Below are 17,075 nucleotides of genomic sequence, written 5' to 3' on the forward strand. Positions count from 1 at the left end.
AACTGGCTTTTTCAGTTTTTTGGGGGAACTAATTCTACCACACACACTCTAAGTGTTGTGTATTTTTTTTGTTTAGGGTTTTTTTTTTTTTTTTTAATAGGAAAACCCACAGACATTTATAAACTGTTCTGTCCTTCTTGTAGTTTTCTCAGTCTTTTACTTACAAGGGTGATGAATAGGTATTTTCACAGAGTTCAAATGGACACATTTCAGTTGGTGTGGGTTTTTTTTTTTTTCTGTGTGATTTGGCTTTTTTTGACTTGCTTTTAGGAGTTTTCTTCCAGAGTGTCTGTTAAAGGCTCCATAGGAACTGCTGTTGCAGGCTCGTGTTGTTTCAAACGTTTAATTGTGTTCTTCAGTGCTTGCCTCTTATTGCAGAACCAAACTCTAACTACTTCCCGGTCATAGTTCAGTTTCTCTGCAATCTCTGTCATTTCTTGCCCAGAGGGATGCGTGTTCTTCTCAAAGTGGGCATTCAAGATTTCAAGGGCTTGTGGCGTGAATGAGGTACGCCTCTTGCGCTTTTTGGATGGTTCGCTCCCAATAAACTCGGTAAGGTTCTGCATCCCTGCTCGATGGCGGGCCTCAGCCTCAGCCATCCACCGCTCAAGCACCGGCTTTATCTTCTGGGCACTTTTAGGGGTGATGTCCAGCTTTTCAAACCTGGCAGGATACAAAAGGCCAGGGTTCAGTTTGGCTGTCAGACTGCTAGCTATAGTGTTCTCTTGGGCTTCCTGTGGTAGGAAAAAGTGGCTTCTCAGGATGGTGTGTCTGAGGGAAAATTGAGAAAGAAGAGTCTTACACTGATGCTCTGCCAGCATGGGACTTCCTGCCTGCCTGACTAATTGACTGGCAGAGGTAATTTACAGTAGATTACGAAAACTGTCAGGTATGTCTATACATATATATATATACAGGAAATGATATCAAAGGCATTGTTTTTATCATCTTGTCTTTGTGCTTAATCCTTTTGTTATCTCTCCCATCCCATGTTATCCAAACACCACAGCTTTAATAATAAAAACGAATGGCAAATACTTGTCTCTGAATATCAGGTTTCCTTTCCATTTTTCAGCAATTTTCACTGTTTGTAAGTTAATGCTATATCCCTTTTCTGGGTTGGAAAAAAATTCCCATAGCCACAGTGGTGTTCAGCTGAAACAGCTGGACACTTTGCAATTATCTTGCTGTCCCCACAATGTGGAAAGACAGACTCATGTTTTCCAGATGAAACCCAGCATAACAGTCCACTAATACACTGTGGCACCAAGCTGAGTTTATTGTGGGATTTCTGCAAACTGTACCAGAATGATATCATTTCCTGTAAATGAGGTCTTCTCTATATCATTTTGCCATCAAAAGTCTTTTGCCAAGCCAGATTTTACAAGTATTACAAAACATCTGGAAACGCAGCCACACAAAGCTTTAATCCTTTTAAAAACAAGCAGAAGAGCAGAGTTCACGTTTCAAGTCCTATAAGTATTTGTTTCTTTCATTTGCTAGACATTAGAAAAGTCTTAACCCAAGTTCTTTGGTGCCATCCATTTTTATTTTCCCACTTTGCTCTGTCCATTCATCACGTTGAGGTATTTAATGCTGCAGAAAGGCAACAATTACTGGATGTCGCTGCTGTGCTCTCCAGCCCAGGTGGTGCTGAAGCAGCGCCACCACCACTAACCACAGAGTACTCTGGAGATGAGAGGAACTGAATCAATCCCTTTATGCCAAGAAACTTGGTGGAGTTTCTGGACATTTTTAGTGTCTCCATTAGCATGTGGAGGCAGCAAAAAATATTCCAGCATGAAACAAAGCACTTCTCACAAACAAAGAATAAGACAAATAATAATTTCAGATAATGATACTCCAAAGACTTTGTAACTGGTGCCTGATATCTTAATGTGGTATTGGCTGCAATTAAAGAAAATGCTGCTATTTGCATGCAGAACATATCAATGTAGTATATTGTTCATATGACCTGCGTAGGCCACCAGGAGATTCTACTTTTCTCTTTGAGCTGGTTGTTCAAACTAATTGTCTTACTGCCCCTTCCACTGGCCTGGAGTTCATACTGAAACTCTTTTGTTACAACTGAAAAAAAAAGTTAAATCTACTATTTCTGAGGAACACATGGTGCCACTGAAGCAGCTTAACAAAAAATGCACAGTCGTAGCATGTAATTACATCCCAAAATGGTGTCCATCTGAGGCAGACAAAGGAAATTGAAAAAAACTGTAACCTTGCAAATATCTGGGACAAGTTCTTGCACCCAATCTCATGTTCTGAGCAACTTGCTCCTCCAAGGAGCCTTCTGTAAAAGGTCTCACCATCCCCAGTGCTTTCTCAAAGTGTGAGGTCAATGGAGAAAATGAGAAGGCAGTAAACTAGGCAAAAGTAAAGGAAACAGCAATGTGTCCCTTTAAAGTATAGCATGATAAACAGCAACTTAAGGCTACAAAAAATTTCCAGTTGCTAAAAACTCCAACAATTTTAGGCATTCTTTACCAACTGACCACAAAGAAATTAAAAAAAAATACAAAATCAAAATTAATCCTTAGCAATAGGGAGCAACAGCATTCATATCATTGGCATTGTTTGTTAGTGTTGTTACTGCAGGACATGTTTGGTATAACGACATACAAGTCTTGAAACAAATTTCCCAGCAGTTGTATCCTTGTATAGACTGAATAAAGGTTATTTTCAACAGGGAGGTATCTTATAAGAAAAAACAGTAGGGGAGACCATGGAAGTGAGAGGATCCTATGGAGCATTTTGTATTTAACAACAATCAATGGGTTTTATGGAAAATCATTGAGCAAAATGTGAGCTGCAAGCACACTACCCCATACTGATGTTATTTATAACCTTAGTCTTTAACTGCAGGAAAAGTACACTTCCATTCTATGGGGAATACATTAAAAGTATAAAGAGCAGATAAAAGACAGAGCATTTCATAGATCACCAAAAACAAAATCCACTTAAATGAGCTTAGAGTTGGTTTCTTGGCTTTCACTGATGGAGGACTATAAGGCATTGCCCAAGAGAAAAAAGCTGTTACCTAAGTGTGTTTGTTACCTCATGCATAAACATGGGATTACTGTAATACACATACATGCATATAAGGTGTTTGCTTCTACTTTAACTCTGTCAAGACTGTATTATTATTTCTTATGATTAGGACAGATTTCTGCTTCTGCTTTGCATACATGGGTTTGTCTGTTTTTTTCAGTAAATATTTGGGTGATAAAAGATGAATAGCTGCTGGTTTGCAAGATAAAGGAAAGCTATTTTTTTCCCCTCTGTGCTGCCTAGGTAAATCATCATTAACATCTTCTATGTGAAGTGCTAACCACAGTAATACAGGTTTAACTTAGCAGGGACGCAGCCATGAAATATTTGTTCAGTAACCCTATCTGTAGAAAATGGCACAGTATGAAGATGGTCAGATGGTGCTTATACAGCATCAGCAGGATCTCCAACTCATCTATGGAATTGTCTCTATGCCAGGAACATTGTTTCTCATTTGTTTAGAAAATGAGGGAAAAAAAAGAGACCAAAATCACTCTAAAGATACACAATAAGAACAATTTATATGTCAGATAACATTTAAGTATCAGGTTAAATAATACACTCTAAAGTTATGAGACTCAAACACAAGCATGCTCCTCACAATAAGCAGGGTCATTATTAAGGACAAAGAAAGAAGAGGAGTTTATGATGTAACTTGTTACCTGCAGATGGCAGACTGGCTATAGGCTGGGCCTTCAGTGGCGCTCAGGGCTTGGCCAACTTGAGTCTGTGTCAGGCCAAGGGACAGGCGCCGGATTTTAAAAGCTTTGGCAAATTCTCGTATTTCTTCCAGATTTACCCCATCCACTTCTCCAGTGGCTGTCTGAGGATCTGTTGAGATATTTTTTTAACCATGTCAGTTCTTTGCATCACATATCAGCGGGACAGGCTTACAGCCATTTTCACTGCCAAAACTTTCAAGTTCAATTTTTTAAATACTGACCCCTTTCTCTTCTTCCCCAAACAGAAACAGACTTGCTTTGTAAGGTGTGTTCAGATTGCTAAGATGCTGACTGGGCTGTGGTTGTCTGCAGGTGGAAGATTTCCAAAGATATGCCTTTGCTGAACTCCTGAGAAAGGCCAGCTCACCTTTGAGGGAGGATGTGCCTGGGATCCTTGCTGCCATTTATGCCTTGCAAAGTCTTCTCTGGATTGAGGACTCATGTTCCCTGTTTTCCCGTTTTATCACATAGCATGATGGCTGGTGTTAATAAATTTATTTCCAGTCTGTAGGCAGGGCTATAAATATGTATGAGCTGCTTGGATTTTTAACTTGAAATCAAACTTTTGTACTTTAGATAAAGTTAATACCAAATAGGAGATTCACAACTATTTCTTCCCTTTTACACAATACCCAACCTAAACCGCCACATGAATGTGCAAAATAACCCAGCAAATGAACAAGCAAAAAAAAAAAAAATTAAATCTGCCTTTAAAACCTCCTTAATTTAATAATTGTCTTTTAAAATATGCCCTTCTGAGAAGCAGCCTTTCAAGCTTTTTATTCTGCCTCCCATCAGGTTAATAATCAAGGAGCAGCAACACTGGTTTTGGATGGTGATGCTGCACAGTTTTTTTACTTTTACATTAGCCCCTCAGAAGATAATGCTTATGAGAATGCTGTGAGAATAAATCTGTCCTTCCTCTCTATAGCAGTTTACTGACACAGAAGCCTTTGTCCCTGAAAGGGCACATAATAAAGCATGTCTACCACAGAAAAGCTCCTTTGGAGCTGGATAACTCGGTCAATTTAGGACTTATCAAGGGAAATGACACAACAGCTGGAGAATGGAACTTCCACCCCCCACCCCCCCACAAGCTACTGATCCCTGACTAAATGAAAGTGTTTGCCAAGTCAGAGACAGCATGGGACTGGGATGGTAGAAGATTTCAAAGTGTTGTGCAATCCTGCATGTAGTGAGGCCATTCTCCCAGTGAGACATCTCTATTGTTCTTCACCTCATTCCTCAGACTCTGAGGTGAAAAGTTTTCAGTACAATAACCCCTCAATTTCTGTAAATGCAAGCAGTTGTCCAAGGACAGTGCTAGACTACATTACCATTCTGAACTCTATATGAGAATGGCTCCTGCTAGTATGGCTCTAGTGAGGGCTTATCAGCATTACAGTAGCAAAGCTTTTATTTTCAGGGGTTTATAAGCCTGGTGTAAAATTTCCTAGGGATGGAAGCATCCTATGAAAAAATCCTTTTGTCCAGTAATAGACAAAAAAATAGAGGGAAAGGGGTTTTCTGATATATAAATTTACTCTCTTGCTTGATTGCAAGAAGCACAAATGGCAATATTTTTAAAATTCTTGTGTATGCAACCAGGGACCACATGAACTATGCATACAGATAAACATGCATATAGGCTGAACCTTGTTTCAATGATACTCCACACTCAGAATCATCTCTGCTGTTCTCACTGCTGTACTTGTGGTCACCTGCACACCATGCACTCATTCAGTACAAAGTTAGGGTGCATATTGTTTGATTCAGGGGTAAGTGCTGTAACAGTGGCCACTAAAGTTTATAAAGTAATTGCCTTTAGAAGCATGGAATTTTCCTGCTTATACTATATACACTTACACTATATATGCTTACACTATATAGTCTGTCTAGCACACCAGTTCTGAATTTCAGACACAGAATGGAGCTGCCGACTTATCTGATTTTAGGTCTCTGTACTAAATATCATAAATGATACTGGCCTCAAAAACTCCCCTGAGAAAGGTTCACTGAAATGGTGACTTTCCTCACTTCTTTCCGTCTGTTAATTTAAGGCCTCTGACTAAGGCTGTTAGGAATGTAACAAAGGACAATTCAGATGTTGCCAGAGAACTTCCAAAGTCGCAAACTATGGCACCTGTAATCCTCCCCAGCTCCTGTTAGGAATAAAAAGGGAAGTGAGGAAACTAATTGTAGAGAAATTATAGAGAAATTCTGCCAAGTTCTGCTGGATCTAGAATGATCTGGCACTGTTGCATCTGGCACTTGATGCACAATGAGCATCATGGAAAGACCATTCCTGCCTGTGGCACTTGGATGAGGGAAATATTAGGCTGAGCTCTCCTTGAGATGAGAAAAAATCTGTGATGCCCTTCAGTAATATGGGAGTAGAATATAGTATACAGTGGAATATCTGTTGAGGAAAAGGCTTCATTCTTTCATAGCATCTTTGGCAACAAGAAAGTACTAAGAGATGGACTGAAACACTGAAATGTTTTATCTTGAACTTTAGGAAAACAGCATTTGTGTGAAATTGGAACCACTTCTACTTTGGGTGTGATTCAAAGACCTTTGAAATCCATGGATCTTGTCTTCTGTCACCTCCCTAAAACACAAATAGTGCTATGAAGACCATTCTATTGGCACCATCATTTGTCTGTTTTACACTATTGCATTAAAATGCCATTAATACAGTCTTGGACTGTGTGGTCTAATTTCATAAACATATTCAAAGAAATTATGGACTTTGTCTTAACAAGTTCTGAGCTTTTAAAACAGTTGAACATATAGTGCACTTCACATTTTAGGAAGAGTAGCTTATTGAAGACAGTAAATAAGCTGGCTCTTTTTCAATTAAGTGGATATCATAGGGAAGGCTGCCCAGTGACAAGAGGTAAATAGAGAATACCAAACCCATTGAGTGTTTGGGATCTATGGTAATGGATTTCAAGACTCCCATGTTTACATTATTGCCTGAGAAAACAGTGGCTGCCTATGAAACTACTGTGTACTGGAGAAAGGTCAGACGGTTTTCTTGGACCATTTCAGAGGATATGGGTACATATAACAAAAAGGAAGACAGCTAAAATTCCACCAGCCATCCTGGTGGATGGGGAAGATAGATGAGTGGTATGGAAGAAATTAAATTCACAGGCTCTCCTGCATAGAAATCAGTTTTTTCCTACTGAAGGGAATACTTCTCCCACCTTTGAATTCTTCTGAAAATCCTGTGTGAGTTTGTTGTTGAGTGAAAATATGCTGTGATTTTAATAGTTAGGGGAAAGAGCTGCTACAGAGAAATCAGTGCACCCTTAAGGAGAAACCAAATCTCTGTTGCACAGAGTTCTGCCATGGGGGGGATTACAGGGGGATAATTTCCCCAGTCATAGAGGAGGAGAAATAGTGGCTGAGGAGGTCCAATGGAAAGTAAATTGGATAAGAAGGCAGGACAAAACATTGATAATAGAAAATGGAGTGTAGCTCAGGGGAAAGAAAAGGAAGAATAATTTGTTTATGGGAGGCATTTTAATTTCATAATAACAGATGACAGCAAAATTAATCTGGGAGGAAGAAAGGAACTTCATGGAAACACAAATCTCAGAGCTCGAGCACCAGTGATTTCCACAAAGAGAACATATGGTGGAAAAGTTAAAGAAATGAGCAGAGGGATGCATTTCAGAAGAGGAAAATGAAATGGAAAAAAGGGAGGAATAAAGATGTAGAATTGAATGAAGAGAAAATAAAGAAGACAAAAGAGAATACAAATAGGATTAGACAAATACAAAGAAATCATACAGAAGGGTCAGGAAGAGTAGAGATGAATCTTGCAATCCTTGCTTAGACAGAACTTATTTTAAAATATTTTTTATTTGGAAATAACTGCTATGTTTTGTGTCCAAAATAATTAGCACTTGTTGCTGGTTAGGGATGAAGGGGTGATGATGAGAGAAAAGGGAAAAGCTATACAGAAGACAACAACATAAAGGAAAAAAGGACAAGAAATAAAAAAAGAAAGAGAAATTAAAAACAAAAGGTAAGGAAATTTCTTTGAAATTAAGAAACATGTTAAAGAAAAAGAAGCAAAATAATACAGAAAATATTTCTAGAATGTAAAAGTAATAAATCCAAGGAACATGGAACACTACAGTTAATAGAGTTTTTATGACTTTCTCCTTGTACTTTAATAATTTCTCTGATGTGAAGCAACATCTTGTGAAAGAGTTACTGTCTTTGCAGTCAGTGTGCAGAAGCTTGCCCCAAATAATTATTTACTGAAGTTAGGATGCTCTATGCAATTTGATTAACTGAACAAGTAGCTAAATGTGACTAGTTTTACGTGAACTTTGCTATGCTTAGCAACTATTTCTGGAATATAGTAAATCTCTGCCAAGATCCAGGACCTCTGCCAGGGGTCTGGACTACAGTTTCGTAAGGAATCAGGAAAAGGGAGCAATATTCCTACCTCAGGAGGAGTAAAGAAATCAAAGATATATTCAGGAGGCCACAAGTTGTTTCCTGCTGCCCTCATGTGTAAGGACTTCTCTCAGAAACACCGACCCATTGCCCATCTCATCCCACTAAAAGCTTTAAATAGACTTTCAGACACTGGATTTCAATTGTAGGCCTTTCATACAAAGCTGTGCAGCCAGTGTGGAAGCTGGGATGCTAAGAAGGTCACAGGCTTGACAGAGAGGTGCTCCTGCCCTTCAGTGATCTGCATCTGGAAACTGAACAGATTCTGTAAAGAGTGAAACAAGGATGACTTTCTATCTACATTCTCATGTGCAGCCACAGTTTTGTGCAAATGGCTTTTCAGTCACATTAAACAATTTTCAAACTCATGAAGGTAATTTAATACTATTTGTCCCAACAGTATCACTGGTTTATCACAGTGAAGAAAAAGCTAAAAAAGGATCCCATCTGATTTTTCATGTTTTATTACACAGGTGGTTTGATCTTTCCTTACTGAGCTGACCATATTTTCCTCTTTCTTATAGGCTTTTTCTACATTACTAGAAGACAGTAGGTAGCTCTCTTGTGCCCTGCAACACCATCCCTGATGTGGCAGCTCAAGCAAGCTTAGGCATGCAGTGTTAGCTCCAGTTTGTGGTGGCTACATGCTCTCAGGAGTATGCTGGACAGCCTTTAAAGATAATTGAGACGACTGGTTTGCTTCTATCTGTGTAAGGTTACTGGTTTGCTTCTATCTGTGTAAATGGCAGAAGTGAGTTGATCTGCCCCTCATGCTATTCATTCTGTTAGTCTTGAACAGCAGGGACTGAATGAAGCTAGAAGCATAAACTCAAAACAGCTCCACAAGTTTTTTATTTATGTTTAACATGGATTTTTTTTTTTAGGAGATCCCTATCAATAACATTTCCTTTTGGAAAATTTGAGTTAACTTCCAAGTGCAACTCCTTCAACAATCAGTCTGATTGTATTAAAAGTTTCCTATGCCTGTAGCTCTTTTTGATAGGACCACAGAAAAGACATGGAGACTGACTTGACACTCTTCTTTGTGATCACTTTTCACACTCCTCTGATGGCTACTAGGGAGAGTGGGAGTGTCATCAGCAGCATTTGGATGCAGAGGGGGCAAAAATTAACCTTAACTCTAAAGAAAAAGATAAGATAGAAGGAAAAAAAATAGACTTGAAGATTATTAAAGAGCAGGGATTAGAATTTGGAGGGAGAGAGAGCCTGATTGTGCAGAGTACCAGTCGCTGTGATAGAGGAAAGAAAAAAAGGAAAAAGAGGTGGCACTAATGATAAAACAATATAAAAGAGGACAGAAACTGCCTAATAAAAAGGTTGGTAAAAGGGTACAAATATGCTCTGGAGACAGTGACTGAGTGGGAAATGAAATGGGAAGAGAAATTGGGTAATGATGGACTGTGAGGAAAGGACTGCAGGGAGAAAAGAGGAACAAAAGCACGGAGGCAAAGGGAGAGTAGATTGTGTGGAGAACAGTGTGAAGAATTAATGGGACTAGAACAAGACAAGTAGTGGATGGAGTCAATCCTGAGAGGATCAAGTAAAACTTCTATGTTCATTAATGTATCTCCCAGTTGTGCCCAAATTGATACTCCTGTGCCTCATACTCTACTCCTAGCCAAATCCATAAGCACAGCATGCTTATTTCAGAGCTGAACCAACAAGATGATGACAGAACTATCAGCTCTTCCATCCATTCAACACATCTCCTATTTCCAACTATGAACATAAAGATTATCTCACCATGTGACTGATTTATGTTACTATTCTGCTTTTGAAACAACCTTAAAATTTATCCATGCAAAAAATGAAGCTAAAAGAACATCCTTATAGCTGCACAAATTAGCACTCTGAAGGTACAAAATGTTGGAGTTACAGCAGCCCACAACACAATGTACCATAGTCTTTGAGCCCTGGATTTTCAGTTCTTTTTCACGTGCCTCATTCAATGCACAGGATGAACTGTCCTTCACTACAGATGAACTGATTGATGTATTGCCTTTTAACTTGTTCAGTGTGTGGCCCCACACCTCTATTAAAGCTCTTCACTAAAGACATCTCCTCTTGAGCTCTTCTGGTTTCTTTAAAATCTTAATTTATTTTCTTGTGTTTCTACAAGATGAGGGTCTTCCCCTTCTTATTCACAGAGAAGTGGACAGATATTAAGGGAAGAAGCAGTTTGGGTACCCAGTCTAGGTCAAGTAGGAAATGATTTTTTAGACCATCTTTAAATGGCTCTTGATACGGTTCCACTATGAAAGTGCACTTAAAATTGCAACTATGAGTACCAGGTTCTTCTGTAAATTAAAGTCCGGAGTCTCAAGCTGGATATTGAGGGAGCACTTGTAAAAAATCTCTTTTAAGTGATTTGCCTGCCTTGCACAGGAATTACATAGCGGACAGAAGGCTTCAGCTCCTCAGTCCTCTATTGCCTCAGGCAAGACCATCCTTCACTTCTCTACAGCTTTCTACCTCAAACGTTATGCAAACTGGGGAACAGATTAGTGAATCAGGTAAACCCTGGGACAACAGCCCACCTGTCGTGTTAGCAATTCTGATACATCCCTAGGAAAATTCCACTGGGAATGCACTGAAAGAAGGATGAGGAAAAAAAATCACAATTGTATGATTTTAATCACAGCAATATATTTTTATAATGAAATACATGTTCTAAGAGGAATTGCATACAGTTGAACAAACAGCTATTTTTCAAGTATTTTCTAACTTTGGATAGATTTATCCTGTAATCTTAAAAGGGTTTCTTCCATGTTGCATTTATTTTAAATAAGAAAGTCCAAAAGAAGAGCTATTCTAGACTAGCTATTGAAAAATAACTTATTCTGCACCAGCTATTTTACTCAATTTGCCCACATGGACTAGAGGTAAATTTTATGTATTTGTAATGTAAAACCTCTTCTTTGTCTTCCTTCTACAAGCCTGTCTACATAAGAAAATTTAGTAGTGACAGTGCAATAGCATTATGATTATATCTGTGTCTATATGCAGATATTTTCATTCCAGAACAAAAGTATTCCCACTGGGAGTTACATCAGCGTAATTTTACCACTATAGTTCTACTAGTAATTTCCCCATGTAAATGATCTCTGAAATAATCTAACCAAGATTTTTTCACATCTTTCCTTGTATGACAGTTTCTCCAAGCCCTTCATAAGCTTGTATCAGTCACATATTTTTCATTACCAATATGGCATAAGCTATAGTGTTTGATTTCTTAGAATATATACATGGAGTATCATAGAACAAGATCATACAAATCAATTGTATTTTTGCAGATGTGCAAAAACTGCTAGTGCTTCTTATGTATACTGTCAACCTGTGCTTTTTGCTATGTAAAGACCAAGTTAATGTTGATAAGGTAATAGCAAAGGTTCTCACTGTGCAATCTGGAAGGAAGTGTTGTTCAGGTCAGCTGTTATAATTATAACTCAGCTATTTCACTGCAGTGTGCTTCTCCCTTCTCCCCAGCATGTTCCAGTTCATTCTTGTTTAAATGTTGTAAGCTTTTTCTGGCAAGAAAATCTCTCACTCTGGATTTGTGCAGCATTAGGGTTTGCTATATCAACCAAGCAAACAAACAAGCAGCTTAACCAAAAATAGGAGTATCTGTTTGCCAACCGAATTCTGAGAAATGCAATTCATTGTATTGGCTGATTCAAAAACTTCTGACTTCCAAAAAACATAAACTACATTTCAGTTATAACAATTGTCCTCATGAGTCAATTAATGGCTGCTACCATTTTTATGACCATTTGCAACATTGATTAAATTTCTTAAGGCATTTTTACCTTAAGCCCCACCCATGATAACACTTAGTAATTCTCACTGGTGAGAGTCAGCTACTTAGAAATATACAATCGACTATATTAAAAAAAAAACCAAAACAAAAGGAGGGAAAGCAGATTGGAAAACAGCAGCGAGGAGACCAAACAGAAGGGAGAATTAAGGAGAGCCAGGGAGCAATACTTACTGCTGACTAACTGGCCAACACTCAAAGCTGAAGAGGAGGAGGATGAGGAGGAAGAAGAGGAAGCCTGACGCATTGGGCTTTGAGACATAGATGCTTGACTCTGAGCCAAATGCAGGAGATTGGACTGTGAAGCTGCTTGTCCCACTTGCGTCTGGGAAGGCTGATGGAGCTACATGTTAAAATGTAAAAATATGTATTTAGAAAGTGAAGCAGTAATAGGAAACTTGCAATGCACCGTCTCATCCATCTACTTCTGGGGAACAAATCACATAGGAGCATTATACACCATGGGCTTTATTCAAGTGAAAATGTTACAGGAGCAATCTGAGCTGTTCAAAATATTGTTCAAAATAATTAGAAGGTAAATACTTCTTTTGAAATGAGTGATAAGAGACCCATGATATTTACAGCACGATTCTGATTTATTAAATACTTATCCTTACCGGTTTTCGGACTCATGAAACCAGACTTTTATTCCCTACATGGATTCTCCATAGAAATCAGGATTGTTTCACATAGGTCCTTTCATACTGCAGGACCAGGACCAAGAAGAGTGGGAATGGGGAAGAAGATATAAACTAAGTCAAAATCCCTTTCCTACAGGAATCAGAGGTTTGTTTTATGATATCAGACCTGGCAAACAAACAAAGATAATGGGAACGGATAAGTTGTATTTGATTAAAAAACACAGAGAAACTTCTGAGCTCCATCCACATCAAGATTGTATCCAGTAAGATGCATAAAATGTCTAGTGAGTATGGTAGATGCAAATGACGCATGAATTGACTTTCTAAAATTTTTAAAACAAATATTACAAGAGTGTAGTCTTTGTTTGTTTACTAGGGGAATGGAAAGAGCCATCAATCCATTGTGCCTATAATACGCTTTCATGTGGCGTTGAAGTCTAGGCACATTCTCTGGTACTGATTTTCACATAAAACTCTCAGAAAATTTGAAGGGCAGTCTCTCTACAAAATAAAGGCACACAATGGACTTTACAGTTTTGAATTGGATTCTAGTAGTCCAGTATAATCTTTTCAGAGTATAAGAATACAGTAGTATAGGTCTGATACACTCTGGTGACTGTTGCTTATTATACATTTATTTTATGTTGATTCTTGATATTGATCAAAAAAGATTGTAAAAATATTCAAAAAGGCTTCACTTCACTGCAGCTGTTATCTGCATTTCTACATGGTAAAAGATAAAGGCCTATGTGGCCTTGCTTGAAGTCAGTAATTAGAATCTATTTCTTGAATGCTAAGGAGTATGAGGTTTTCTCTTTTGATATCTAACTGAAAAAAATGACTTTAGAAAAGGAGTTACATTCATTAGTAACGCTCAAATTATATGTATTATCCTCCCAGCACACATAGAAATGTCTGATGCTAAGTAGACAACAAATTGTATAAAATTGTAGATAAAGGTATCTGTTCACATTCAAGATGACACGTTCTGCGGAATATATATGAACTATTTTAATGACAGTATTCCTGTTAGAGTCTGTTAAGAATGGAAAAAAAATTCAACTTCTTTTTCTACCCTTCTACATGGAATAATATAACAGAAAATGAAGGAAGAAACTTTGATTTAACCTTTAATAGTAATGATAATTATTTATCTGGCCAGTTTTAGTGTATTCTGGCTTCCTTGTGGATTAATAAAAAAAGCATTTTGTTATAGCTAGGATTTTTTTTTCTCAAGTACATTTAAAAAAAAAATATAACTGGCACTTTATCAAGGGAATAACAGTTGAGACGCTGATTAAAAGGCTTCCAGCTTTCAGACTCATGCAAGGAGTGAGCATCTTAAAAAAATTCTCTAACAGCTGGATTTATCTACAGAGAATTCCCAACTCAGATATTACTTTTATAACATCTTTTCTTAAGGAAACATCCCACTATAAGGGCTGGCCTCTTCTGAACACTGAAGTGGACTGCCTGCCCATGCATTATATCCACATCACATCCAGACTGCAGCTTTCAGAAACAGGCAGGTGTTTGGTGTCTGGGTCTGTTGTCTGAGGGAATCTCTGGCAAAACTAAAGATTTCAGCCCAGGCAAGGGAAGATAAGTACTGTATTTAGATGAGTTAGACTCTTTCACACTATGTGGAACGGTCTAAGAGATGTTAGTGCTTATTTGTGAGGATGGAAGAACAAATGCAGCAGCTATCTTTAAAGGGAAAGACTGCAAAATTATAGTCCAGTCAACTATAGAAAAGTACTGAAGAAAATAATCAAACAATTTGTAAGCACTTGCAAGAAAACAAGGTAGCGACAGACAACTTGGATTGCTAGAAACAAACTGTGTCAAACCAATCTGATCCCCCTCTAAGACAGGGTAATTGGCCTTGCGGACAGGGAAAAAGCAGTAGGTGGTTTGACTTTAAAAGTGTCTTGACACTCCCTCATGTGACATTCTTTATAATCTAAGGAAGCATAGTTTAGGTGAAATTGCTGCAGAATGAATGCCAAAATATTTGGAAAGCAAAACTGAGGATAAAGTATCTGTGGAAAAAAGTGTCCATGTGTGGTGCTTCAAAGAAGTCTGTTCTCATTCTGCACTATTCAATATTTTCTTAATGACCTGGATGACGGAGCAGAGAATACCTTTACTAAATTTACATGTTGATGACATGCTGGGGGGGAAATTTTGACAGGCTGGATAACAGGATTAGGAATCAAAATGTTTCTGTACTTTGAATATACTGGCTGCAAACTTGTGGTGTTGAAGAAGTGAAGTAAAGGCAGTTCCCATACCAAGGCACGTGAGTGGGAGTGATGTCTGCAGTGCATGTGAAGTGCATCTTTTCTACTGAGCCCTGGAAGGACCTCTGCAGAGGGGGATGCCATGTCCACAGCTAGGTGCCAGACTGCATTAAAATCTGGACCAACTAGAGTTAAATAATTAGAGTGGCTGAAGGCCTGGGAGTTAACTGAGGCTTATGAAGACACCTGTAATGAACTGGTCATGTTTAATCTAAAGGAGGGAAGACCAAGCAGGATATGATGCCTGCTTTGAATACAGGCATAGCTAATGAAAAGAGGAGATAATTATTTTGTTCTTTATTAATTTTATAATGGGCCTAGATATCTGGAAGGTTCAAACTAGATGTTGGGAAAAGCTATCTAACATGGCAGTGAAACACTGGCATAGATTACTAGTGGAATCTGTGGTTTTCTGTGACAGTGGTTAGGACCAAATTAGCTAAAAACTGGAATAGTTACTCCACTTGAGAACAACAGGTTAGACTGGATAATCTCTTGAACTTTGACCTTCCACCCATAATTTTTTAATGATTCTACAACATTTCCCATTAGTATTTCTCAGGGAGAAAACAAATCCAACATTTTCCAGCTATGCTACAACATATAGTCACTGAACAGCTCAACTACTGAGCACATGTACAGTAGAACTGAAGCCTCCAGGAAGCTCTAGAATGAGAGGGCACTCTGCATTTTTCAGCTCTGCATGCAAGGCATGCACAAAGTCAGAGGCACTATGTAGCATATTCACAATATGATAGTTGAATCTAGAAAGTGTTTGAGTCTCTGTGCATGTTTTGTGCTATGCATATATTTTTAAAGTAACTGGAATACCCAGAAGCTTGGCAACTTTCTTGATGAAGGTCCAGAAATATTAAAACAAATATAAGAAATTCTCATAATTTAGCTGGGCATAAAGGAATATGGCTAGTGAAGTTTGGATTCACAGTAACCTTAGGTGCAACAGTGATATATAAGGGATATTTTACAGGTTGGTTTCTAACTCACAGCTTGTGAGGGAGAAGCGAGCAATGTGGTTGAAGAGGCTGAAGAATCACCTTAAGACCTGACCAAAGACTGAGAGAGGTTTCCATCTTTAAATCCCTACATAATTTCCAGCACACCCTCTGCTTTACAGCAGATGATGTTAAGCTGTAAATATCCTTCATGGTATGAAATTGCATTAAAATACTCTCTATTTTCATCCACTATAATTTCCATTCCAGAAATAGCCTTAAGGAGAGGCAACGATTAGATTATGAATTAGATTCTAGATGACAGAATCAATTTGTACTTGCAATAGCTGACTTTTCCCAATTTTGGACATGTACATATCATATGATTTATATTTATGACTGTTGTTCATTTTCCATCCAAAGACAGAAGGAGGCACAGAAAGTACAGAAACAGTTGCTGTAAGTGCCATTCTTTGTAAGTGGATATAGTAGACATGCCAGAATGATGACTGTATGGAACTGTGATCCATAGGTGGCAGGAATATGTGTATGCACACTACAGCTAGAGGGATGAAGTGAATACCAGAAGGGAAAAGTGCATCATAATACTTTATAAGAAGAAACTGAAAACTGCAAAGGATCTTATTTGTATTTCTTTTACATGAGCTTTACATTTTGCTGTCAACAGTGAAGGTAGTATTGACTGATAAATGCAGAGGTAAAGAATTAGGTCTATAAGACTGAATTTTGTTCTTAAATTATGTATGTAGGGTATTCCTATGCTTGGAATGGTTGACTGGAGTTCTGTGTTAAAGGCCTTATGAGATCATGGATGTTGTTCTCTGCATCCAGAAAGCTGCATAAAAGTGATAGGGTTACAAGGTATTTAGCATAAAATAAGGAAAGAGAAAGAAACTAAGTGGAAGTAAGAAAAATTTTGACAGAACATTGCCCTGTATCATAACAGAGCTGCTACTTGGTTTTACAGAGAGCCTGGACAAACAGTAAGGATGAAATATGGACTTAATGGAAAGGAGAAGAAAATAATGAACTTAAATTGCAGTAAGGGAAGCTAG

At 38.1% G+C, this 17,075-nt stretch overlaps 1 protein-coding gene across 1 annotated transcript in view; it reads right to left on the reverse strand.

Annotated features, from left to right (window-relative positions):
• Positions 1–266: 266 nt before the first annotated feature.
• Positions 267–17,075, reverse strand: part of POU6F2 (POU class 6 homeobox 2) — a 316,654-nt gene continuing 299,845 nt past the window's right edge. The window contains exons 8-10 of the mRNA XM_053947281.1: positions 12,277–12,445; positions 3,729–3,897; positions 267–771 (exon numbers count right to left, since the gene is read on the reverse strand). Coding sequence (XP_053803256.1) covers positions 267–771; positions 3,729–3,897; positions 12,277–12,445 — 843 coding nt within the window. The remainder of the gene's footprint in view (positions 772–3,728; positions 3,898–12,276; positions 12,446–17,075) is intronic.

Source organism: Vidua chalybeata, chromosome 1 (assembly GCF_026979565.1).
Source record: "Vidua chalybeata isolate OUT-0048 chromosome 1, bVidCha1 merged haplotype, whole genome shotgun sequence".
In the NCBI taxonomy this organism is placed as follows: Eukaryota; Metazoa; Chordata; class Aves; order Passeriformes; family Viduidae; genus Vidua; species Vidua chalybeata.